Genomic DNA, 26,073 nt, shown 5'->3' on the forward strand with positions numbered 1-26,073 from the left:
TGTGGACGAGAGAGGAGAAACGAGATACGCAGCGTATTTATACAAGATCGAACAAGTCACGAAAGGGAGATATACCACTTATGTAGTCGAGAAGATGGAGAGAAAATGGAGATATTGAACATGTTAGAATTAACCCAAAATGTACTGCTCTAAACGCCTAAATGCAAGACCAGAATGAAAACAACTTAGCAAGACACGGGTCCGCTCAAGAGCCCAGAGTATCGCTTTGCCGCTGTTTTCCTAATGTACATGATGATTGATGGAAGTAACGGGCTCGACTTGTCGCTGCCTTTCGAGACGTTGGATGGATTAGGAACGGAGTGGATTCATTGATGCCGAGGAAGATGAGCCGATCCACGAGAGCAATCTCCGTATTCGAAGCGACCGAGCTTGACGTTGCAGATATTTGAATAAGTGAGATCGTAAATCATTTCGCCCTTCCACCCTTTGTCGCTTCCAGGAACAAGACCTTCTTCTTCACCACGGGGTCGTATTTGAGCATACTCAGAGGGCGGTGCGTACGGGGGCGGATCATTGTGCGATAGTACCCGGTCATAGCCATGGAGATCAGGCGAACGGCGATCGTGCGGGATTTCGCTGTGAAGAAGATCGCAAGTCAGTCACCAGTCATCCATTCTCCGCGGAGCAGCATTGTGATGGGATGGAAAACTCCGGGTTCGCTTGGGAAACACCGCTCTGGAGCAAGAAGCTGCGCATACCTTTCTTGGCCATGTTGGCGACTTCCAAGGGAGGGACAGCAAGAGGGGGATGGAGACTTGTCGTGACGGATTCCGAGTTATCGGAGTTTGTGGAGAGAACTTTGGATCTGGATATTGTCACGTGATATTTAATGTCCTGGAATGGGATAGTGCGGAATGCGGATAATGCCAAGACTACGGATGGCCTTTGCCCTTTGCTGCAGGTACATGGGATAGGTACCTCTCCATGTATTGACAAACATTATTATGATGTGTGTCAGCTTAATGAGCTGTCTGTTTGTTATCGTTGTGTTATATCAGAGGGCTCTTTCTACAGCAGTTTGATGTACCAGGAGCAATCGTACCTATCTTTGTCCTGACTCTTGCTGAAATCCTCTATCAGCCTCTTCGTCATGCCGTTTCAAACTGTATAAATATGAGAAGAGTTCCTATGCTTCTGTCCGTTTAGTAACTTCAGATCTTCTTTACTTATGCTATATACAATTGCTTGTGCACTTATGAGTTAGTACGAGCCTTCGGCTTAGATTCTATCATGGCAATGATCTTCACTCCCTGATTCCCTCTTGCGCATTACGGCTGCACGCCAGCAATGACATTGCAAATGCATCCTTGGCCCAAAGCAGTGATATTCCTATATACATGAGAAGTGACTTTGATGACCAGTCGCTGAAATTGTGCCGTGCGCCATTTGGGGGAAGGCAAGCAGTTGGCTGTTGCATTCGTTGAATGCTCTCATTTTTGAGTACTGGACGTCAGCAGTGAGAAGTTTACAAGTTTCCTTTGCGAGCGGAATACCCGCGAGAAATCTCTGCGAGAAGCCTGAATCTTGCTCCCCTCCTCATGAGTACTAATGGGAACCGAGGAGACTCAATCTCGGGATTTTGCCTTGCGGCTGCTCTTATATGCCATGCAAACTAAAGTACACTGGTCCGTCAGCTGCAGACTAGTTGACCATTTTGAATATATAATGTTTAAACATCATGACAGAAGTAAGTCCCATCTCGAGGGTGTCGGTTCAGAGTCACTGATTCTATTGGAGACAAACACACATATGGTGTACGCCGTCTAGTGATCTACACGCTTCGAAGGGCCCTGAAGTCGTCGGGTGACCTAGTGATAGATGCTCGAAGCTCACTTAGTGCTGGCTTCATCCGCACCGGAAGAATATGCATGCAACTGCTCATGCGGATCCTTGGTCCTGCAGTCCTTCAAAAGGTGGCAAGCCCAGATGTCATCGATCAGAAAATTTCCGGCAACTCCAAGTATTCCCAGAGATTCATGCACACTCGTCCACCGTCAACGAGCGCTTTTATTTGAAGACGGAGTATCCCTCTGAGAACCCTAAAGTTCATTCCAAATTTGAATATCGACCGAGCGCACCGCAAGACTTATCTTCGGACAAGAGTTCCATCGCTAACCTGGTCGCCCGCCATTCCGAGATATCCCACCCTCCTTCACCTCTCAGATGCGGGGTCCAAGTCAATCGCAACTTGATATGGCATCGCAAGAAAACCTGGAACTAACATGGGTGATGATCTTGAAATCCGCTCGGGCCGTCAGCCGACCTCTGCGTCCGTTGCAACCGAAACCAATAGTGCACTGTGCACCTTCACCAGCCACACCGGGTTTTGACACCCACAGCATGTCTCTTATCTCCACATTCCATGTCCGTTGGCTGATGGAGCCTTAATTTGCGGTAAAAAATACAGGAATCTATGGGACGAGTCCAACAGAAAGCTTTTCATACCACCTGTCATGCCGTGCTGTGCTACGAAAAGAGTACTATACTCTGGAGGGTCTATATCCGAAAGGGTTCATCGCTAAAAAGAAACTTGACACTGAAGTCGACTGAAATGCCCCTGAGGACTCCTTTCAAGTATGGCAACGAAGTGTGGCTAAGAAATAGAAGGCGAAAAAAGGGTATTAATGCATAGTAAGCTGTGCCAAGTGTCCATACAGGTCCACGACAAAGAGTCCTTCACTCTGGATTGATCATCCACCACAGAGCTACTTTGCTTTGGCTAATACGCTACTAGTCCATGAATACGACGACATCTGGCTTTAGCACGGATTCTCTACCCGGCTGCGGGGAGAACGAAAGCAGGAATGGCAAGATGGTCCGACCTCCAACCGTGACTGGGCCGGTGAATGAGTTTTGTGATACGCAGTGCGTGGCCTTGCGTTATTCACTGCTGAATAGCATGAATCTTCTAACCTCCTCTCAGCCAACATTTCTCATCTTTTCTTTACCATCGCCTTCAGTGTTTCCGATTTCAATCTTATCTTCCTTCCTTGGGTAGTTGATCTTAAAAACGTCCTGGCAGGCAGATTTATCTGACTCCTGAGCACTGATGATGAGCTCATGTCTCTAACCATCCATGTACTTAGCGGCAGTGCCTTGGGTTGCAGAGCACAACTGGAAGGATGATTTATACAATACACTTCCGTCCGGTCAGCATACAGAGTGCAGCAGGGTCATCCTGCTCGAGCCACCACTCAATATCAACACACTGTTCCAGGCTTCTGGGCGGGTCCACTGCCTTGGACAGCGCGAATCCCAGAAAGTGTGGTCATTGTTCTATGAGCACAGCATTGCCCGCTAGATTGAATGCAACAGTATCGGCATTCCCCCACTTAGCTGCGCAGCGTATAATCTCCCGAAGTCCATGGTCCCCGCAGCTCGTTCAACAAATGTCCTAGACGACAACAACACGGCAGATGAGGCAGCTGACCTTGCGAAAGCCGAGGTCATCCAGCAAGGTGCGGCGGAGACACTCTGCCGCATACTTGGCCAGCCAGTGAGTCGGCTGAGCATTAGGACCTGGACCACCTCGGCCTTCCACAGAGAGCTAGGCAACAAGAAATTGCGACACGACTCACACTTACCTGCAGCCAGCAGAGCAAGAACCCCGGGTGTTGGTGCCACCGAAGATGAATGGCATGATTACCGCAGACAGCGCCTGATCCTATCATTCTCAACTTGACGGGCAATGCTGACTACTCTTTCTGGTACGGCAACACAAGGGACATCAGCTCAAATGTGGTCGTGTGAACTAAGACCATCAGCGGAATTTGGCTCCGCACTCTAGCAGTGCGTCAGCTATATGGGTTCCTATCGCTCGTCGGGAAGGGGCTTTGCTCGCGGCAAACGAGCGTATGTATCTTCTTGCTTCCGTATTCAACAGGGGCTAATAGTTCCAGTCTCTTTCCAGGGCAAGTTGACGTCGACCGACCGGAGCCTCGTGAAGATTGCGGATATCGTTCGCGACGTGGATTGGTCGGTGAACTCGGTGGGCGAGCCTATCGAACGGCCTCTGAACTCTCAGGGGCAGTCTTCGGCCTTCCTTCTGCAGGCTCGTGGGCGTGTCGCAAATGAACCCTGCTCCTCGTGCGCTTCAAACCCCAATCCATTTCAGTCCTGTGTCGCTGCTCCCTCGTATAAGGGTAGGGCGATTCACAGGTAAGTAAGACCCTACTTGAACTGAGGGAACTCTTGATACAGATGCATATGAGAAAGGTATTGTCCATACCATGCGTCGTCGGCTTGGGAAAGACAACTATTGGAGATGAAGGTTATGTTGCATGTCTTGCCGCCCAGCGGATATAGTTCGTGATTCGCAGCATATGAAGCTGGGCCCGATTGTCATAGCTGCTTTTCTTCCTCTGGAGTTCCAAATACTCCGCGAAGTTGTATCAGCTGAGAAAGATAGCCGTACACTTTTTGGCCGGTACCCATCGGAAGAACAGAAGGATCCATTTCAGGCTTGGTTTGTTTTGGAAATGTCCATGAATTGGAGGACCTGAATAGACATGTTCGGCGAGCTTCGATCGCATCTGCAACGCACGAGGGAGGAACCACTGAGTGAATGGGACCCAGCGGATAGAAAGTATGCGCTCATCGCTTTTAAGCACGTCTGCCAGTACGTTGCTAGAGCCAGCAAGGTCCTCGTTTCCACCAATAACAACCTGGGCCCTAAACGTGTCGAGGACATCCGTGCCGCATTCGTCTCCTGCTACGCTGTTACGGAGACGAATGGATCATTGAAGGTGCTGCTCCCTTGCACGAGCTTACAGAGAACGTTTCTCCCGGTTTTGAAGAATATAGGCGGTCATCTTATACTGTAGCCCTTTTCTTTCATCGAGGTAGCGTTTCTTTATCGGCTCGGTTCTGCATGCACCACGGTTGATTCATACAGTCGCGCTGGTAGATATCTGTAGTTCAGTTGCCGCCCGCTTAGCAGTGAGCAACTCTAGGAGTACTCGTGGTATCTGTACACAATCAGGGTATTCACTCAACCTTTATGATAAGCATCCGAAGTTGCGATTGCACCGGACAGAAGATGGAAGCCGAGGACTGCCATCTCCTATTGTCTTTCGTAAATGAAGGGACAGAGCAGCATGTATATAATTGCACACACCATGTGTCATTCCCAAATTATCAAGAATGGTACATGATATTCTCACTGACACCACTTAACTAGAGGCACAGACATCTCGCTGGAAGTCTCAAATATCTAATGACGAGTTGCTCATGCCTTCCCCTCATTCAAGTGTTCTAAATGTGTGCATACTGGGGACTTTGTATGGACTTCTAGGATGGCAATGACTTGCCGCTGTACTTCTGGCAGTATACTTCTTGATTCTGGGGGTACGGGCTGGGCCTCGGGCTCGCAAGGCACTCTGAGAGATGTAGAACAGTTCGAGTCGAATAGTTTGCATTCTCGCCGTCACGAAGGGCGAATGCGTCACCGTTGGGGGAAGCAACGGATTAGCAACAGCGACTCTCTCAAGCTCTTCGACCAGACTGCCCTCGGACTAGCAGCTAACTGACCCTGTGCAATTGTTATACTCGGCGCATACTATTTTAGCACAAATGGGGCATGAAATTTGGAGATTCGTATTAAACCTGAGTTGATCTCAGTGTATACTGGCAACAAGTCGGCTGGTTCTGTGGATCTAGTGATTCGAGATATCCACTTTCTTTCTAAAACCCAGAAATTGAGAAGTAAAGCTAAATTGTTTAGAGATAGAGGTTCTTTGTTTGCCTCAGGGATCATCACGACTGCAACCCTCGAAAAACTCCTAAGTTGAGGTTTCACAGCAGCAGGCGCATAAACAAACCATCCAGATATCAGGCTACCTGCATGACTTCATTATTGATGAAGCTAGTAGAAGCCAGTAATAATTCACTAGCTCAGCCTAAGGGGCGGACCTATCCCAGAAGCCTCCGTTTCTGTATGTTCTGACTGGTAAGCCATCCTACTCCTTTCTTCACTGGTGCAACTCTACTAGCAAAAACGTGAAGTCTCTATATCACTATCCCTATGAATCTTCACGATCATATTCTCAAGCTATTCACAACATTTCTTTGAGATTCTCGCCTCTCAGGTATAAATACCCCCTCATGATCGATCTCCCTTCTCTTCTCTTCTCATCACCACCTGCCTCTCTTGCTTCCACTTCGCACTCCATCAATCTCATCTACATCGTTCAAACATCACAACCAACCATCCACTTCAACACAATGAAGTCTTTCAACCTTCTCAGCCTCTCTCTCCTCCTCGCTATCGCCAGCGCCGCAGCTGTCCCAGACGTCGAGGGCACCATTACCAACGACGCGGCCACCCCAGTCAACAACCTCGACGACAAACGCGACCACTGCGGCCAGGTCTGCCTCAACAAGACGGGGTGCGGTGGTAAATGTCCTAAGTGCGACATGAGGTCTCTCACCTGCAAGAAGGCTTAGGTTTGTTTTCTTCCTTTGCGTACTGAGACACAGGATTGTGCTAATTTTTCTGTTGTGCAGACAGACGTTGCATAATCGACATCGTTAATACGCTTCGTATGAATGATTTTTCCTCGTGATGGTGAGATCAAACTTCTCTGTGGATCAAAGCAGCTGCTGATGGCTATGGATAGACAGCTCTTGCTTCGTCTTTGGTTCTCTTGCTTTGGATCTTGGAAGATCTTATCGATTTGTTGGTGGGGATTCTTTATGATTGACGACCGCACGATGATGGCTTGATGGCTTGACCTTGATGGTCGAGGCTTACTGTGGATAGGCTTTAGATAGTCAATCCATTGCTTCATCGTCCTTGTTGTTGCAGATGTGTAGACGTAGTTGTGCGTTTTGTAGATGACTGCATGGTGGCGACCTGTCTTTAGACTTGAGGTTATACCCTCGGAGTCTACAATTGCTATATAATGTTAGTTCTAATCTCTATACTATATAATGTGAATACCTTCATAGATTGATCATATATAAAAGACTTAATGGAGATGATCACTGACGCATGGCCCTAAAAGTGGAGCGGGCCACGCAGTGGAGCCAAGCAAAGCTTCCGACCAACGACCTCGCGATCCACAACGAAGACTTGATGTCGCAAAAATTTCCTTTCACGTTGAAAGGGAAAAAAAGAGCAAAAAGAGAAGCCGAACGCGGGGGTCGAACCCGCAACCTTGAGATTAAGAGTCTCACGCTCTACCGATTGAGCTAGCCCGGCTGGCTTCTTGAAGACCTCTTCCGTAATCCTTCCAATAAAGCGATGCTGCGGCTATGTTCTCCCAGTACGACAAGACAGTTACCACAAGATAATCGCGGCAGTCGTAATTGTGCACCTGACACTCTCTCAAGATCTATGGGGATGTCTCTTCATAAAATTTAGCATATCCAATCCAATCAGACAGAGACATGTAAGTCATTGAGGGAGACACCGTGAGTGCTGCTCGAACCTCTCGAATCGTCAATTAGTGGTAGACATAAATATAGAGCCGACGCTCTGAATGTCTCTTCGCATATGGTCCATTGGACGAGAACGTTCCGATCCTGAGCACCGGTACAAACTTGCGACATTTTGCGAAGTCTGCGCCTATCTCAAGGCGAATCGCGCGTTGTAGTCGAGGATTGTGGCCCACGAGAAGGAGAATTCTCGGTGCAACGACGATCGTTCCGGAAGCCAACTTGAGAATCTCGACTCGCAGTTCAGACATAGTTTCGAAAAATTCAGAAGCCTAGAACACGGATTCCCAGGCAGCACGTAATCAGAGCTGGCCTTTTGTTGCCGAGACTTGAGCTCGTGTTGGATGCTTGGCCTGTCAGATTGTGGCTAAGTATGATAAACAGGGACGAGAAGTACGAAGAAGCCACATATCTCAGACTGAGAGTAGTCTCTGTGGCTTGAGGCTGAACAGTAACAATAGTCACTAGCGTCAGAGTCGAAAAAATGGAAGAGGAAGATTGAGGCTGAGAGGCTGAGGCAGTGCAACCCCTGAGGCTCGAGCGCATAATCGCGATAATCATCCCGACCAGCAAGGAACAGAACTCCCATTCGATGCATATTCTGAAACCAAATAGCAAAACCCAAATAGCATCACTGTACATGATCAAAGCCAGAAGCACGGTATAGGTTACCGGTATAATGGTCCGAAACCGTCCCGCGTCTCAGGAATTATTGGAGATCTAGAGAGCGGTTGCACCGCGTCAACATGTCGCCGGGTGGGCAAAGGAAGACCAATAATTCCAAGTTAACAAGATCCAAGAGCGTGTAGCGGAGATATTGTTTGGACGGTCGGCGACAAACTCTATGGTCATGATGATACCATTTTTATCAGTAACCAGAACGAAAGTCAGTAATGATGGAAGTGGTGTAGTTGAGGAAATGGATAAGCCGTAAGAACTAGGAACACGAGAGCGTCAAGCCACAGTTGGACAGGACACTTTGCAGTATCTACACACTCCAGCTGAAAATCCGACATTTCCCTGTTGTGATCCTGACTCGAATCCTCCCCGAATCCCGAACAGGTAACCGACAGGGATCGCTATGAGTAAACCAGATCTAGAGTACCCTGGACATCTCCAAAGTCAGTTAGATGGACTGCAAGCATGCAACTATCTGCATGTCACTTGTACCCTTTTGTGCAGCGTCCCCACCACATGGAGTCATAAATCATGACAGATGACGGACTAGACCTCCAGTAGACATGGGGACGGGTGATCCTGGATCCATCCCTGGATGGTGTCAAAGAGAGGTTTTGACCGCCAGTTACGGCATTTAGGCCAATCACAAGACCAGAAATCAACCAACAAGCAGAAACTGTGGCCGACAGTGTTGCAGCAGACGCCCTTTTCTTGGCCAGAATAAATAATCAGAGTCTAAAAGCACTGCCTGCATGCACCAGCCACAGCAGACTGGCCAGTCGCAGCGTTTTGTGGAAGCCTGAGGACTCCGTCGAGTCATCCGCCCCAGGCAAACACCAGGCACTAAGAGTGGAACGGGAATAGCATCATCTGCTAGGCTGCCGTGCACACACTCCCGCTCTCCACCCTCCACTGTTCCACAGGCCACAAGGCGTTCTTTCTGAACACCCGCTTGTGACCAATGCCGTCATCCTATCTTTAGACCGATCGGCTCCATCACTAGACCCTTTTTCGTTAGTTGCAGTCTTATATACTCGGCTTTCGACGATGGATGCCTTCTCTTCCAGGTGACTATATATCACCTCAACGTCCCTCCTCTCATTCGAATTTTTTTTTTGGTCTGTCATTACATCAAGCATCGCTTTACTTTTGCATTCTATAATATCTTCTACCATCTACCAACTGCTATTACTTCTCAGCGCTTCTCTGAATCGCGTCAAACGTCTACCAGCTAGAGAGCTCGAGGCAATCAATCAGCCTTGCTCCCTGCTTCACTCACAGCAGTCACAGTGTCGCCCTACGACTCATCGCGTCGTCTGTTCCACCCACCGTCTTTCTTGTCGTCCCTACGGGAACGAATCCTCATCAGAAGAATCTCAACCCGCAGAGTCGTCCGCCCTCGTCGATCATACACCATGCCCGCCTTGATCGAGAGCGCCGAGCCCGTCGCGCCCGTGCTGCGCGTCCGCGAGCTCGAAGACGACGAGGAATATGTCATGACCGCATTCGAGCGCCATGCCAGCCACTGCTCGCAATGCGCGAACCCCCTGCGTGTCCACCAGGAAGACCGTTCCCTCTGTGACCGTGGTCACCAGTACGCCCTCGACGTGGCCGAGTACCTCTACAGTGAGAATGGCAAGGCCAAGTCCGTCATCGACCGCGAGTTGAGCCAGCCCACACTGGTCAAGATCCCCCGGGACTGCGTCGCTGTCCGGGGCCTCCTCCTGGCGATCGAGGATGGCATGCGTCTGCAGCGCAAGGAGCAGGAGAAGGCTCAGAGCCAGACCCAAGCCCGGGTTCAGGTTGTGACCCCTATCATCAGCTACGATCGCACATACCCCATCGCGCCTCGCCAGGCAACCACACAGCAACCCATTGCCTGCAACGAGATCATCGAGCGCGAGCCCCGCACTCTCAAGCGTCGTCGTGTGATCGTCTACCAATCTCCACGCGGATCGTCCCGCGGCTCCCTGTACGACTCTGATGCGGCAGACCGCGTTGAGCGCTCCAAGGAATCTCCTTCGCGCATCTACCGACCAACTGGATACCATCGTTGAATTGTTATAAACTGTTTTTGAATCCGCTTTAAATAACAACAATGTCCCAAATCCTCTGTGCCACGCCAGACACGACGACGAGTCAAGGACGCCCCAAATCCACCGTCACTGAGCGTCAGGACCTCCAGCGCCGATTCGCTTACACCGGCACAGATTCCTTTCTTCCTGCTTGTGTTGGCATTCATGCAAGCCTGCAACGCCATTCCGTTATTGGCTTTTCCATATTTTGACCTGGAATTCTGCGAAGCTGTTTGAACTGCCTTACGCTTTGATTTCGATTCTCTACAAGAACGAAACTATAGCTTTTGCATCAAAGCCAGAAATCACGAAAAAAAAGAAGGAAAACCAGAAAGCCGAGGATGTATCCGTATCCTCCCTACATTTCCTGTCCTCAATTCGAGGGTTCGCCGGGACTATCTGCAAGTTTTGTGACTCAGACTTGAGCTCCCTGCAAGCTGTCTTCATTGAGTCATTCCATTCGTTCACACTGTCTGTCTCAAAGGCAAGCCATTACTGTATGGCAATAATCATTGGACATGTACTTAGTCTATTTCCTTTGTACCAAATGCAAGCGAATTCGCATTGCGTCTACTTCCATCATCCAGTAAAGTAGAGGAGACTTGCTCATATTCCTTGAAGGTTACTCGGGCAGGACCTAGACTAAAGTGTGAGTCATTAAGACCAGGGAATTTACTGGTGGGTATGGTTATGCATTAGCTTGGAGTGTGTGCCAGTAGCTGCCACCCAGGTGCATGTATACTAATTTCTTACCCCGCTGGGTTGACTGCAGCTGTGCCGCGCACTACACATGTACATGTAGAGCACCACAACCTTATTACATTCGGCGATGAGTCCATGGGCCGCGGGCCAGAAACTGTTTTGAGGCGCAGACAGACATATCCCAGCGGAGTAGATGCCCCAGGTGTTTTTGATAGCTAGAGCTGGGACTATATCGTACAAAGGATGAGCAGTATACCATGCACAGCTAAACGTCTCTAAAGTGGCCTTCAGAGCTACATTCGATCACTAGATACCTTAAATTCGGTAGATATCTCCGGATTGTCCTTATCTCCCGAGGACTGATGAGGAAATAACAGTAAATGCATACATCATAATAAAAATTTCAGATGACGGTTCTTGCAGTCTGAATATGGTTCCCTACACGTGCAAGACGTCAAAGTGATTCCTTCGTTACAGACAACTACTCCCAGTCTTCAACACGAGTCCGCAAACTCCGCAATCAGAGGGCCATAGTCTCCATACTTGTCTGGTACATCCTCCTCTTGGGATCAGTCTCGACCAGCTGGCACCACTGCTCCCAGGCGGCGTCATGACTATTGCCGTGGTGAGACCGACTATCCGAAATCTTCTTGCTACCCTTGATTTCCTTCACACGGAGACAGGGATCATACATACCGGTTGGCTTCTCCCATTTGAAATGGTTCCCGCGCAAAGCAGCTAAACTTGGAAATGAATGACTAGATCTCCAGCCAAATAATATTCTTCTTGGTATCAATGATGAATCCGTACTGGCCAAATTTGAGGCAGCGGAATTTGAAGCTCCTGTGCCGCGGAAAACGCTTGAATATCGTACCATTTACCTTTCACGGCCACTTCCTATATCCTGCGGAACCCCATTCTCTGTGATCTAAGTGAGGCTCGTCTGGGAACTGACCGGCAACAAGGCGATATCATGCCAATTATCTACCGGGCACCTGAAACAAGCGCACAGACATACATAACTATGTTGTTGCGCCATGTGAATGGCTTTGACAATGGATGTGACTATTCAATTTTTTATATTGTCTTGATGATTCAAATTTCACGCGTGAATGGGTGTTTATCTGCTTTTCTTCTGCCTGTTTGCTATAATACAACATGTTAACCGCCCCTGCAAGAGTAGCTGACCAACTCAGCATCTCACTGACACTAATCATGCACCTCCACTTCTCGGTCGAATTGTCAGCTCCAGCCGAGTCATTCTCCTGAAGAAAGTTCATAAAAGCACATAATGTACACACTGCAGCTTTAACCAGAGAGAAGGCAAAATAAAGACTGCAACCCATAATCCAATCCAATCCAATCCAATCCAATGGCTCAGCAACCATCCCGTCACACCGTGGAATGGATCAAGCAGCAGCAAGCCGAAGCGGGGGTCGATGTCCGAAAGGCGCGTAAGCCACGGAAAAAACTACCGCTCTGGCTGGATGACTCTCTGCGAAATGCTCCATACGCATTCGACAGAATCCCTGAGCGAGTTCCGTTACCCGAGTCTCGCGACGGATCTTCCACAGCCAGTGACCCTGGAGAGAGAGATGGAAATGCAGCGAGGTCTTCCCTGGAGGCGGTCGATCGCGATGATACCTTCATCCAGCCTTGGTCTATTCCATTGCCGCCATCGCTGCCGCCGTCACCAAGACAGCAGTCAGCACAACGGCCGGCGGCCAAAGAACCGAAAGGGGAAACACCCCCACCGCGGGAGCCCTACTATCGCGTGCTGGACCGCGCAGAAAACGTATTCGACCACATTAAGCACGGCAATATCCGCAAGTTTCCACGCCTGGAGAGAACCTCCATCACGCTGTACGAGTACTACGATGATAGCACTGCGATGAGGGTGGAGATTGAGACTGCTCTACTGATCCCCCGCTTCCGCGGCATGCGGGAGGGATTGAAAGGGCGCGTGTTCCTTGTTGAGGATCTGTCCATGCAAACTATTAACGCCTTGGGGGAGGCGTTTGGGATTACTCCCGAGTTCTTCGAGGAGCACCTGTTGAACTCTGGGTACGGTGGTGCGCAGTACGATGACCCACCGGCGCGGTCATGGAAGACGGCGCGGTTGAACAAGCCGTATGTGTCGATCCAGTGGTTTCGGCCCGTGTATCGTCGTCCACCGTTGTTTTCCTATCGCGACCGGGAAGAACTGCTTGATTTGGAGGGTGATGGGTTAGAGTATATCTCAGGCAATTCAAGCATTAGTCTCAAAGCCGAGACGAATATATTTCGTTCCGAGTGGGATCTGCGCGTTGATCCACGCGGGACTGCAAAGGAGATGAGCGAGTTTGGGTTGGTGGAACGGACGTCGATTTGGAGAAAGCAAGCCGAGAATATGGAGTATGAAACAGGTGAGCTCTTACGTTCGCTGGGAGATTACTGGCAGACTGACTGGAATCGCAGTTGTCGTGTTGCTTGATCCTCTACCGACGATCAGCATTAGTCATGATTTGACACTTCAGATCCCAAAGGAGACTATGGTCGAACCTGGTGACCGTGATGATCAAGGCACCGGAAATAGCAGTGGAATGGAGAGTCGACCAGTCCTGATAATTGAGGGTGATGATACCGGCGAGGGTTTTGCGATTCCCATCGAAAACCCACGGCGAGAGGAGACGTCACGTCCGGTGTTGGACTGGCTGCTCAGGCGGCGCAGACCAGAAGTTGATAGGAGGAAGGTCAACGTGAGGACGAGCTTCCAGGTTTTGGTCAAGCAGATGGCCCCCCGAAAAACCATTACCATCGATCTGGAGGAGGCCCTTCTGACAGGCGATTCCTTGAGCACGCTCCAAGAAGAACTCAACGAGACAAGGTCCACTCGGCAGGCAATGCATGATATAGCCGGGAACAATACAGCGCCCATACATGTACTGCAGATATTGTTTCAGATCATTCGCCAAGACACCTCGACTTTGCTCGGGGTGCTCAACCAGATCCTAAGCGACATGGAGGTCGATATCCTCGACGACACGAAGATGGAAGACCGACTGGCATTGTGGCGGCAGCTCATCAGTAAAGCCGAGGGAGAGCTTTTGGAACTCAAAACATCAACCAAGAGCTTTGTGGCTTTCTTTGGTTTCACGTTTCCAGCTGATACCTCTGCAGCAACCTCAGACGACAAGCCAGGCATTATAAGGAACGTGGCAGATCTCTTCCAGGAGATCGACCAGATGCTCACCAGGCTTCGGCATGCGTCTACATCCTTGACATCCAATATGGGTCTTCTAGACAGTCGACGCTCCATCGACGAAGCGCACGCTGTCACGCGACTCACCGAACTGGCATTTCTCTTCATTCCGCTATCATTCTCGTCATCTATCTTTGGGATGCAGATCGAGCCATTCAAAGACTCAGCCCCGCTGTGGAAATTCTTCGTTGTGGCAATTAGCGTTACAACTTTTGCGTACCTGATGCGGCTCACAATGCGCAGTCAATGGCTGGGAAATCTGAAGCAGAGCGTGAAGCAGGATGTTAGACGATACGCAGAGCAACACGGTCTGCCAGTGCAAGTACGGTCTCTGTCGATGCTGTTACTGTTGCAATGGTTTGGAAGCACACTCGCGCGGAGCAGCAAAGCAACCTGGTCCTGGATAGGCAGGAAGGGCCGTACGGTTGGGATCGGGTTATGGAGGGTGGTCGGGTTCCCAGTCAGTCTCACCCTGCTTATCGGCACTGTTGCAGTAGCACCTATCGCCGTTCTCTGGACCCGGGATATCGACCGAGGTGTGCAGGGCGCAGTTACTTTCGTGATTATACTTGCCCTCGTAGGCCTTGTGGGTGTACCCTACTGGCGAAGGTCCGATGCCAACTTTCGCTCTGCTTTCCCGAGACTCGTTATGCGCCTGCTGAGGCGTATTCCCCCATCAACACGCTCGTTACTTCTCTGGGCCATTGGAATAGCAGGCTTTGTCGCAATTCCGCTCGCACTAATCTGGACACGCCCACTGGCGTCGGGTATTAAAGCCGGTTTGACTGCGGCCATCCTGGTTATTTTGCTACCCTTTGTCTTGTTTCTTGGATTGAGGGTCTTATTTTCTAGACCTAGGGCTGTATCTTCAGACACAGGGGAGGGTTTTGCTTCTGCTTCGTATTCGTATGCTTCCTATGCTTCATATGCGACGTCCCTCTCTGAAGCGGCAGGCAGGCAGCCTAGGAGCAGCCACTCTCAGCGTACCAATAATCCTTGATTACCTGGGAAACATCGCGTGTTACATTGCTCTTGCTCTCAGCTCGCTCAGCTCAGACACATGTCAAAATACACACCATCCAAAGTCCTACTCCTCATCAGTCAACTCCCTAAGTATTCGAATACTCAAAATCATGATCAGCAATGCCAAGGCAACGATCCCCGAGCAGACTACAGCAGCCCAGCCGAGAATCATCGCCGCCGTGCCCACACGGCCCTCGATGGCCCCATACGTGAGACTCTCAGACATGGTCACCGCAGCACTACTATTGACATGCTGCCAAAAAATGGAGACCAAGCCAAACATAAACCCAAGCGCACTCAACCCCATTGCAACCTGCATCACCGGCCAAGAAGGGAAGGGCTTGACCTCGCGCTCCGAACCATTCTCGTCGATTTCTTCGTGCCATCCTGGAAATGTGGCCAAGAGAATAAAGCACAAGAAGGTCAAGACCACAGTGATGAATCTGTTCATGTTAGATCATACCTACACCTAGACACATTCGCGCGTAGACAAAGCCATGGGAAAGAATACAGCACTTACATCAACCCATCAAACACAATCTTTTCTTTGAAATTCTGCGCAATCCAAATCAGATTCAAGGGGTCGGCAGCGCCAGCGTCGTTGCCCTGTATCCCCTCGGCCTTGACCATGCTAGCCAGCGCTGCAGCACTACCAGAGCACAACTGCGCCCTGTTGCTGAGGGTCAAACAGAGACCCATGTACCCGGCACGCACTTCGCGAATCGTGCTATTGCCGTGCGAGACATTGTAGACCTTTTCCACAATGCCGGGGTTTACCAGCACGGGGTCATCAGGGATTGAGGTGCTGGTATTTCTGTATTGCAGGGAAACCAAATACACATTGCTCAGGCCGTTGGAGGAGGTGCAGCCGGCGAGAAGAATCGCTGGATTTGTGAGCCAGCATTCAAAGGTTAAGAACACTGTTCGATGCTTACATAGAAGGATGATTGTGATTGAACAGATGACCATTATAACATGGTGGTACCCGATCATGGGAAGCCATTCTGGAATATTGAGTCAGCCTGACCCCGCATAGGACGACATTGTGAAGGACTAGGCGGTCTCATACTATAATAGGCGCTGAATTTTAATCCCATTCTACCGGATGGTTGGATTGATGGATACAGAGATGGGTATATACCATGTATTCGACCAATAATTGATACACAGATTATAGAATAGAGGGATAAGTGGGAGAGTGAAGCAGGACGTGTGACACTTCATCAAGGCTTATATGTGCTTTTTTCTTCGCTAGTTTAGCTACATGAGCTGAGGATACGCAACAAGGAGGGGTCGACGATTAGATCGGATTTTGGCTGCAGCTAAGCTGCTCCTCATCTCACCATTATCCTCGCACAAATCAAATCTGATAGCCAAATCTGTCAACTTCATCTACTGCCATGTCAATGTGGAGTTGTGATTTTGAAAACTGCAACAAACCATCTGTTAGCACATATGGACAATGCATCACCTGTGATCACCATCTCTGCACCAAACATCTTGGCTCAGAATATCACAGCTGTCCTACTTGGAAGTGAGAAATTGTCTCATTACATACCGCATCAACTAACCACTAAACAGCATGCAGAGCTATACGACCGGCTCGCCCAAGAAGCAGAACAGAATGAGATCACAAAACCATTGACTAAAATCAACATCCCAGCACTCCTCACTTGAGCAAGCCATTTGCGCAGTGGTGTTCCCTGCACTAAAGACTTTAATATTAGGAATAGCTATATAGCTGTATTTAGGTATCCTTATAGCACAGAATTACCCTCCTAGTTTAGTATAATATGGGCCTATTATCAAGGGCGAATTCCAACTCCCAAGAGGATTTTCCGGACAACTCTCCAAAGTGAGAAATCAGAGCAAATGTGTTGTGTTCACAAGTTAGGTAAAGCTGGCATACCTGCCCCAACATGCCGGCCTGGCAATTCGAAGAGATGTAGTGTGGGATACGTACTGTGCAGACTAGTAAGTTATGTAGTTGTCCCTAGGTGACTTGCTCTAACAAACTTTATCATGATATAGTAAACCTAACACTAACCCTGGATTCTCGAGCCCGTCTGTACCAAGGTATATATACAGACTCGCCGCAGCCCAGAATCGTTGGCCTAAAGCACTAGTAGATACCAGGAATGATGCGGCTGCGAACAATAGACGTATAGCGCTCCCAGTCAGCGCCATATTTCCTCTTGCACTTTTCTTCATCGCGTCCGTCCCGGTGAATGAGCAGGACACCAAAATAAAACAAGAAGAAGTAGGTGAAAATCATTCCCCACCCACGTACTTCGGGAGTCTGTATGGCCTGCTTCTGCACGTCACCACTGCTATTGATGCTTTCAATTATGGTGTAGCCAGCAATCCCGGTGGGCAATGAATATGACCATGACATCAGCCAATCGCCCAAATAATTGACATGGCGTGCCAGTCCCCACCAGCCAGAAATCATTAGCTTAGAGCCACTAGACGTCTGGATGTACTTGATATGCTTCATGCGTGGGTCGTTTGGGTCCCTGCGGAAACGGTTCTTCTGATTGTTGGCACCGCGGAAAATGGCGTACCCCGCGCCGGTAACAGTCAAGATCAGAAGGATTTCCTTCAAGCTCAATTTCAAGGGGAAAACCGCAAGGTACCTGGTTTGGATATTGTAGACGAACGGTACCCATACCAGGTGTCCAAAAGAGAGCATGTAACCGAATCCATCCATAATCACGTCCATTGTGGTTAGCACGGCCGGCTCCATATACAGCGCATCCAGAACATAGAAGGTTTGGAACACGGTAGAGAGCACGATGGAGTTGGTAATGTAGCCGTACGTCCTGTGTTGGCGGGCAATGTTGGACAAGTTCAATATGATCCACCCAATCAGACCTGGCCTCATTTCGCACCATACATTGATATCGATCGTTCGTGAGGCCTCATCAACAAAGGGGATGGGCAACTGCACTCGAGGATTAAGCTCCCGGCCAATGAAAAAATCATACAGAGCATTTCCAGTGTGACCACCTGGTGCCAATTCTCGCAGCTCGGGGTTGAGTTGACCAGGTGCAGGGATGGAGAAACTTCTCGCATAAACAAAGACAGCGAGGACTATGCAAATCATTAAGTTTGCCGTGATGATCTGCACGTAGTTATCCCAGAGAAAAGTCCATACGACGAAGTCGGCACCGTGCACGTATGTGCCCAGAGCTAAACCACTGAGGATCAAAATGGCGGAAGGAAAGGCTATAACCCGTCAGTCGACACCACGTCGAAAACAGTTCCCGGGTTCTTACCATTGAACTTGTAGCGAAGCCTTCCCTTGCAGGCCAATTCCGTGCCCTCAACCACCTCACCTGGTAGAAATACGTACAGAACCAGACTGAGTACGTAATAACTCAGCACCCACATGGTCACCCGAATGTCAAAGAACGCTTTGAGACCTTCTTGTGGCCAGCCAACCTCCTCCTTTAGCTTGTCTAGGGACAATGTCGACGGATGCAGCAGCGACGGAACAGGACAGCCTGACACATCGTTACACAGGAAGGTGAGGCTGTAGATAAGCGTCGAGAGGCCAAAGATGAATACAAACGCGCCGAGACTGGTGAAAGTCAATTCTGGGTTTCAAGCATGCGATACAGTAAACAACATACGGGCCACCAAACTCATACCCCCGTTTTCCCGGAACTGGCTGTATTGGAACCGTAGCCTTGAAATCCTTCCTCGGTGCCATGTTTGCTCGAGATCGGGTGGGATATTCGTCAACAAGATGAAGTATTTGGGGAACGTTAGAGCGATAAAAGCTGTCGCAAGACCATACGTTTACCAAGAAACCCACCGAGGGGCCACAAAAACGAAATAAGGGTTGGGAGCCCGGAGGAAGGATCCGCTGTGGGAGACTCAATCGGCTGGGGTGCTGGAAGTTTATAATTGTATGAAAGTAGCCGTGTATGGGGATGATCCAGGAAGGCGAGCCTGGTGGTCCGAGCCGGGAGATTGATGGCCGACGGGAGCCGCGGACACCTTTGTTTCTGTACAATACATAGCTAGATGTTGGAGTTTCTGGATCATCCAGACTACTGCTCTGTCTCACAAACAAAAGACAAATTCCTCATTTCTGTTCCTTGCTCAGCTCCCGTTCTCTTTGACCTTCTCCACTAATTATCTCCAATCACTTTAGCCGTCTCTCATTACTACTGTATCTCGTCCAGTCACTGTTAATCACAGGCCATTCTGCATTCCCCTTCCATGCTTAATTCACATCACGAAGTCGCCAGCTGCAATTGTTGCTCGAATTGTCAATTCTCAACTCGACTCTCGTGCCTCTGTTCTTTGTCTCCACCGATAAAAGGGATCGAACCCTTTACCGCTGTGTGTAGCACGCTCGCCGAGCAACTCTCTACATTCGGCAGTTGCGATCGACAAAGATCTTTGCGAAAACGTCGATTACTATACAAATTCTACGCTGGATTGTTGCATCTTGGTGTTCGCGCATATCAAGATAGAGTGGGCATCAATTGCACAAGATGGAGGAACGTTAGGGCTATAGGGCAGGTGCAGTGCCTATTCCCGCCGTCGAGTTATTCGCGTTTGTAAACCGACTTGCTGGTGATTTTGTGAACTTTGCACATTATGAGCTCGCCAACGTCAGCCTGAATGGTTGGTTGGCAGGCAAGAGTTTTGCTCCGTCCTGAGATAACGTAATCCACGGCCGAGCGGCCATTACGACCGAACGGCCACTTTTCTCCGCAACCATCAAAATATTTGAAATCAACATTCCAATACGCGTCAGTTTTTCATTATTTCTATGTAAAATGCCTTTATCTAAAGAAAGCCATATGCAGATGGCTATTTCTGCATATAAAAAGCAAAAAGTCAAATCAAAACTTCAAGCTGCTGGTGTATTTGAAGTATCCCGTACTACCCTTCGCGCTCGCCTTGAAGGAAGAAAGCCACGCTCAGAAACACGCGCCAATAGCCATAAATTAACAATATCTGAAGAAGAAGCTCTTATCAAGAAATTGCTTGATGCAGATAAATGAGGCTTCTCAATTCAGCCGAGATTTCTGCGTGAAATGGGATAGATCTTGCTTCGTGAACGTACATAAGATTCTACTGCGACCCTTGGAATTAACTAGGCTTATTCTTTTATAAAGCGCCGTCCTGAACTACGTACACGATATAATCAAAGAATTACATATCAACGTGCGAAGCAGGAGGACCCAAAGGTCATAAAACAGTGGTTTGAGACCGTACGCGAAGCTATTCAGGAGCACAGCATACATAAAGATGATATCTGGAACTTTGATGAGACTGGCTTTGCAATGGGACTCTGTACAACCTCTAAGGTTATTACTGCAGTAGAGCGCAGTGAAAGACCTCATACAGTTATTCAGGGAAACCATGAATGGGTCACAATCATTGAATGTATGAGCTCTAAGGGGATTTCTATACCTCCAGTGGTCATCTTGAAGGGAAAAGAACACCAGGCACCTTAGTACCAAGAACCCAATCTTCCACCAGATTGGAGGCTTACCAATAGTGCTAATGGCTGGACAACAGATGAAATTGGCCTTGCATGGTTGAAGCATATTTTTGAGCCTTTTTCCAAACAACATTCAACTGGTGCAAAGCGTTTGCTAATCCTTGATAGCCATTCAAGTCACCAAACTGCAGAGTTTGATGAATTCTACGGGGCGAATGCAATTATCTGTCTTTGCATGCCTCCTCATACATCTCATCTTCTTCAACCACTAGACGTTGGTGTTTTCGGGCCGCTTAAACGGGCGTACGGAGAACTGGTTGAGGGAATAATGGTGGCTGGAAACAACCACATCGACAAAGAGGATTTCCTATACCTACACCCTCCCGCACGTGAAGCAGTCTTTACTCAAAAGAATATATGTAATGGCTTCGCAGGGGCTGGGCTTAAACCACTTGATCAAGACCAGGTTCTTGAGAAAATTACCTTTCAACTTCATACGCCTACACCACCACTTCTTGTTAAAGGTTCAATATCATCTGCTTTTCAAACACCTCAGAATCCTCACCAGCTTGATCACAAAGTCCGCAGCCTACAGAGAAGTCTTCAAAGGAAAAGAACACTTTCTAGCAGTCCTATGTCGCATATTCACCATCTTGAAAAGGCCGCACAGATGGCAATGCATATGAACCATCTTCTTCAACAAGAAATCAAGGTTCTACGAGCTGAAAATGAGCGAAAATTGAAGAAAAAAGCAAGGACACGTGCTAATTTAGGAAGCAACCTCTTTATATCTGTACAGGAAGGTCGCGATCGCATTCAGCAGCTTGATACACATGTTAAGGAGCAGGTTGAGGATACTACTTCTGGGACTCGCCAGCGCGCTCCACCACAGTGCAGTGGATGTTGGACTATTGGACATAATAGAAGAAGTTGTCCTAATAAATAGCTAGATAATCAGCTACTAGATATGCTAAATTAATTGCGTTGGTGTTCGAAATGCATCAAAAAAAAGTAGGGTGCGAAGAAAAGTGGCCGTTCGGTCGGAATGGCCGAGCGGCGAATACGACCGAAGTGCGAATTTTTGCCGCAACCACCATGATTTTGAAGCTTTTAAACACCAACGCCATTAAATTAGCATATGTAAAAGATAGAATAGCTAGCTATCTATTAGGACAACTTCTTCTATTATGTCCAATAGTCCAACGTCCACTGCAGCGTGGTGGTGCACGCTGTTGAGCTGTAGATAGGGCCGCTTCAACCTGGATATTAACCTGTGTATCAAGCTGATGAACACGATTTTGACCTTCTTGTATAGATAAAAGGACATCTTTCCCTATTGGAGCATGCCTTCTTGCCTTCTTCTTTATTTTCCGCTCATTTTCAGCTCGTAGAAGCTTGATTTCTTCTTGAAGAAGAAGATTCGTATTCATTGCCATCTGCGCGGCCTTTTCGAGATGCCAAATATGAGCTATTGGACTGCTAGATAGCTTCCTTTTTTGTATGCTTCTCTGTATAGTGCGGACCTTGTGATCAAGCTGGCGAGGATTCTGAGGAGTTTGAAAAGCAGAGGAGATAGAGCCTCTAATAAGTGGTGGTGTTGGCGTACGAAGTTGAAAGGTAATCTTTCCAAGGACCTGATCTTCATTTAATGGCTTTAGACCAGCTCCTGCAAAGCCATTGCATATATTTGCTTGGTTAAACACCTTGTCTCGCGCTGGAGGATATAGGTGCAGGAAATCCTCCTTATCGATATGATTATTTCCAGCCATCATCATTCCTTCAACTAGTTTCCTATAGGCACGCTTAAGCGGCCCGAAAACGCCAACATCCAGTGGTTGTAGAAGATGAGAAGTATGAGGTGGCATGCAGAGACAGATGATTGCATTCTCCTCACAGAAGGTATCAAATTCTGGAGCTAAATGGCTAGAATGGCCATCAAGGATAAGCAACCGCTTTGCACCAGTTGAATAGTGTTTAGAATATGATTCAAACACATCCTTTAACCAGTGAAGACTAATTATATCTGTCGTCCAGCCGTTCTCACTCTTTGCAATCTTCCAGTCCCTATTCCTATCCTGAAGAAGCATAGGTTCTTGATACCAAGCAGCCTGGTGTTCTTTTCCCTTCAAGATAACCACTGGTGGTATAGAAATCCCTCTTGAACTGACACATTCAATGATCGTGACCCATTCGCGGTTTCCTTGGATAACTGTACGAGGTCTCTCACTGCGTTCCACTGCAGTAATAATCTTAGATGTTATGCAGAGCCCCATTGCAAAGCCAGTTTCATCAAAGTTCCAGATATCATCTTCATGTATGCCGTGTTCCTGAATAGCTTTGCGTACAGTCTCAAACCACTGTCTAATAACCTTGGGATCCTCCTGTTTCGCCCTCTGGTATGTAATCCTTCGATTATACCTTGTACGTAGTTCAGGGCGACGTTTAGTAAAGGAATAGGCCCAGTTTACTCCAAGAACTACCGTTGAATCTTGTGTACGTTCACGGAGTAAAATCTGTGCCATTCCACGCAGGAATTCTGGCCGAATTGAGAAGCCTCGCTTATCTGCATCTAGCAGTCGCTTAACAAGTGTTTCCTCTTCGTTGGCTGTTAATTTATGGCCATTTGCACGTGTTTCTGTTCGTGGTTTGACTCCAGCTAGCCGCTTGCGAAGGGAGGATTCAGAGACACCATATATCTGGGCAGCCTTTAATTTTGAATTAACTTTCTTCTCTTTCCATGCAGTAATTGCCATTTGCATACGGGCTTCCTTAGATAGAGGCATTTTATATATAAAATGTAAAGAAATGGCGCGTTAGAAATGGTTGAATTGAATGTTTTGGTGGTTGCGGCGAAAATTCGCACTTCGGTCGTATTCGCCGCTCGGCCGTGGATTACGTTATAGGCATATGCTGACATAATATCTAAAATTATAAGAATGTTACAGTATGAGCTTGCCTTTTCCCATAATCAAAATCTAGACGCTTTTAAAATATAGTAAGTTTGTCTCTTAAGAAACAGCATAGTTATCACACATAGTATTAATAAAAGCTAGGACATTAGCTTACATGCTCAGCTTCTCTCCGCGCCCATTAGTGTCCTAAGCCCCTTAATTAAAGAACTTCAGATGATACTAGTGGATCTCTAAGTAGTAACCCATTAATTACTGCCTAAAATAATTAATTAATTATTATAGTAGTGCTACAATAAGAAATAAGATATATTTAGCTAATAAGCCTTAATAGAAAGACTAGTTTATAGCCTCAGAGGATTCTATTAGTTAAATTTAGGTAACTATGGATGATTATAGGTGACTAGGTACTCCGTACTCACCCTGTCTAACTATTCTGTACTTACCTAAGCTCCTACTGACCTTTTAACTGCGTTGAAGCCACACACACCAGCTAGTTAGTAGTTAGGTGGGTGACCACTAGCGAATCCCGGCTGTTGTATGTTTTTTTTTTATTTATTTCTCTTGCTATATAGTCTAAACTGCTTAATTGAGTCAAAATCCGATAAAATATCTAGTAAACAGGTGTTGTGGTGCTGTAGCGGAGTTAAAAAACAGTGGGTTTGGTAAATGCGGCGTGGTGTGATGAGCAGATATATACAAACAAACTGTGGATTTACATTACCCATAGAAGCAGCAGACAGTATCAAATGGGATTCTTGGATATATATTTGGCCAATACTGTCAGCTTGCTTCTAATTTTGATAAAATCAATGATTTCAGCCAATCCTGGCTCAAACAGCTCAGCCTACAAGTAAGGTACTTTAGCCCTAAGTACCTATAGCTTAACTACCTTTGCTCCTTCTCTCTTCTTTTATTATGTCTACAACCTTAGCCAGACATTGTGCTCCTTTCAATGGTCACCTCCTCATGCACTTGAATGGAGTTGACATGCGGCCCTCTGGGAGGACTGACGAGCCTCTCTTCGTCCGTTTCCCTCACAGTTTGAACATACGAGGATGTCTCGCCGCCAGGCATATCAAATCCAGTATCACCCACAACGGTTGATATCGTGGTCTCGAGATCTCCCTTTCGAGCCTTTCTACCAAGGGGCTTCATGCGAATTCCCGGGTTCGGCTCGCCACTCTCGTCATGCTTCTTATAACCCTCATTGGAGTCTTTGAACCGCGACCCGTGGACGATATGGCGGTACAGAGGGCGGATGGTGGGAATACCGACGCAGATGAGTGTCGCTGCGAGCTCGACGGCTGACCAGATAATCAGATCAACCGTGTCCTCTGGAATGTACCAAGTATGTCAGTTTATGAAATCCCAGGGACGGCAGGGGGAAGGCTACTGACCAGTGTAGTTGGAGCTTGACAATCCGCCTAAATCAATCGTTCTGATCACACCGCAGATTCCGGCTCTGGGACAGTTAGTCAGCGTCTACTGTGAGACACGGAAGGATGGCAACAAACATAAAGCCTAGACTCAAGCTAATGGCGATGACCAACTTCTCCTTCTGCTTCATGTTCAGATTCCAGATGAAGATCCAAGGCAGGATGGCAAAGTAGAAATCCACCGCGGCACACCATGCTAGATCGGTCAGCTCAAGTCTGGTTGCGCATCCATATCAAACTCTTACAGCCAAGTAATACTGAAAAGGGAACAATGTTGACGACAGTCCGCCCGGGGACGCGCGGATCATAAATGGACCTTGATGGCAGCCGCTGGGTCCAGAAGAGCACGGCCGTCATGACTGAGACAATAGACAGACTGACCATTGACGCCCAAATCGACACTCGATGCCACGTCTTGACCACAATGCGGAGGAGGAAAATCCCCAGAGACAGCTTGGCAATTGCCATTCCCAGGACGGCAAACGTTTGCCCGATCATTTCCATGTAAATCGCGTGCACCGCTTCGTCCATGGACAAGGTCATGATGGGTTGTCCGAATCCGTGCTGGGTGGAAAGGGTGAGAAACACGGTGTACAGAAGCAGGAAGACCTGGCATCAGTCAATTCTCGAAACATTTGCAAGACCATGCTATGAACGTACCCAGCCAAGGTTGTACACATGATCGTCTAGCCCTAGCGCCTGGATAATAAAGATTCTCGTGTACATGCGCAGAGGCACCAGGATGAAAGATAGTATAGTCATCGCCCACATGACGGCGATGGCTTTTGTGCCTTTATCCATTGCCATTCCGAAGTCCGGACTTCTGAGGATGGTGTTTCTTTGACCTTGGACGAGGGAAATGTTTGGTTCAGCTTGCTGGTTTCAAGCAGATAAATATACATGCAGTTTCGTACTTTCTACTCAAAATAGAAGATCTGTGAGCTGTCATGCTAACGGCGTGCTGAAGATCCAATAATTGATACTTTGCATTGCCAAACGAGCGCCTCGATGATCCATCAACTCGATAGATACCAGTTGTCTTCCAATTTGGGGGATGATTGACTGTGCCCACGTATCCCAA

At 48.1% G+C, this 26,073-nt stretch overlaps 8 protein-coding genes and 1 non-coding gene across 9 annotated transcripts, besides 4 other annotated features; 4 read left to right on the top strand and 5 right to left on the bottom strand.

Annotated features, from left to right (window-relative positions):
* Nucleotides 1-427: 427 nt before the first annotated feature.
* Nucleotides 428-732, bottom strand: NFIA_054970 (mitochondrial 54S ribosomal protein bL33m; the record flags this gene model as incomplete). Its single annotated transcript, XM_001258045.1, has 2 exons — nt 428-597; nt 693-732. 2 exons carry the CDS (start codon nt 730-732, stop codon nt 428-430), a joined length of 210 nt encoding a protein of 69 aa, XP_001258046.1.
* Nucleotides 733-3,385: 2,653 nt separating this feature from the next.
* Nucleotides 3,386-4,844, top strand: NFIA_054980 (uncharacterized protein; the record flags this gene model as incomplete). The annotated part of the gene is made up of 3 exons (XM_001258046.1): nt 3,386-3,517; nt 3,932-4,163; nt 4,528-4,844. 3 exons carry the CDS (start codon nt 3,386-3,388, stop codon nt 4,842-4,844), a joined length of 681 nt encoding a protein of 226 aa, XP_001258047.1.
* A 1,399-nt stretch (nt 4,845-6,243) lies between these two features.
* On the top strand, nt 6,244-6,465 carry NFIA_054990 (uncharacterized protein; the record flags this gene model as incomplete). Its single annotated transcript, XM_001258047.1, has 1 exon — nt 6,244-6,465. The coding sequence occupies one exon, from the start codon at nt 6,244-6,246 to the stop codon at nt 6,463-6,465; it is 222 nt and encodes a 73-aa protein (XP_001258048.1).
* A 684-nt stretch (nt 6,466-7,149) lies between these two features.
* Nucleotides 7,150-7,222, bottom strand: NFIA_055000. Its single transcript has one exon. It is a non-coding gene; the product is annotated as a tRNA-Lys (tRNA).
* A 2,329-nt stretch (nt 7,223-9,551) lies between these two features.
* Nucleotides 9,552-10,193, top strand: NFIA_055010 (uncharacterized protein; the record flags this gene model as incomplete). The annotated part of the gene is made up of 1 exon (XM_001258048.1): nt 9,552-10,193. One exon carries the CDS (start codon nt 9,552-9,554, stop codon nt 10,191-10,193), a length of 642 nt encoding a protein of 213 aa, XP_001258049.1.
* A 2,066-nt stretch (nt 10,194-12,259) lies between these two features.
* Nucleotides 12,260-12,286: a microsatellite.
* Nucleotides 12,260-12,287: a microsatellite.
* On the top strand, nt 12,286-15,154 carry NFIA_055020 (uncharacterized protein; the record flags this gene model as incomplete). Its single annotated transcript, XM_001258049.1, has 2 exons — nt 12,286-13,318; nt 13,371-15,154. The coding sequence occupies 2 exons, from the start codon at nt 12,286-12,288 to the stop codon at nt 15,152-15,154; spliced, it is 2,817 nt and encodes a 938-aa protein (XP_001258050.1).
* An 87-nt stretch (nt 15,155-15,241) lies between these two features.
* On the bottom strand, nt 15,242-16,146 carry NFIA_055030 (Fig1 domain-containing protein; the record flags this gene model as incomplete). Its single annotated transcript, XM_001258050.1, has 3 exons — nt 15,242-15,620; nt 15,698-16,061; nt 16,113-16,146. The coding sequence occupies 3 exons, from the start codon at nt 16,144-16,146 to the stop codon at nt 15,242-15,244; spliced, it is 777 nt and encodes a 258-aa protein (XP_001258051.1).
* A 1,153-nt stretch (nt 16,147-17,299) lies between these two features.
* On the bottom strand, nt 17,300-18,892 carry NFIA_055040 (C-14 sterol reductase; the record flags this gene model as incomplete). The annotated part of the gene is made up of 3 exons (XM_001258051.1): nt 17,300-18,405; nt 18,456-18,760; nt 18,813-18,892. 3 exons carry the CDS (start codon nt 18,890-18,892, stop codon nt 17,300-17,302), a joined length of 1,491 nt encoding a protein of 496 aa, XP_001258052.1.
* A 1,081-nt stretch (nt 18,893-19,973) lies between these two features.
* Nucleotides 19,974-21,539: a mobile genetic element.
* A 409-nt stretch (nt 21,540-21,948) lies between these two features.
* Nucleotides 21,949-23,427: a mobile genetic element.
* A 1,056-nt stretch (nt 23,428-24,483) lies between these two features.
* NFIA_055050 (uncharacterized protein) lies at nt 24,484-25,799 on the bottom strand (the record flags this gene model as incomplete). The annotated part of the gene is made up of 5 exons (XM_001258052.1): nt 24,484-24,890; nt 24,954-25,018; nt 25,071-25,188; nt 25,238-25,601; nt 25,653-25,799. 5 exons carry the CDS (start codon nt 25,797-25,799, stop codon nt 24,484-24,486), a joined length of 1,101 nt encoding a protein of 366 aa, XP_001258053.1.
* Between the last annotated feature and the right edge of the window lie 274 nt (nt 25,800-26,073).

This window comes from Aspergillus fischeri, genomic scaffold (assembly GCF_000149645.3).
Source record: "Aspergillus fischeri NRRL 181 1099437636266 genomic scaffold, whole genome shotgun sequence".
In the NCBI taxonomy this organism is placed as follows: Eukaryota; Fungi; Ascomycota; class Eurotiomycetes; order Eurotiales; family Aspergillaceae; genus Aspergillus; species Aspergillus fischeri.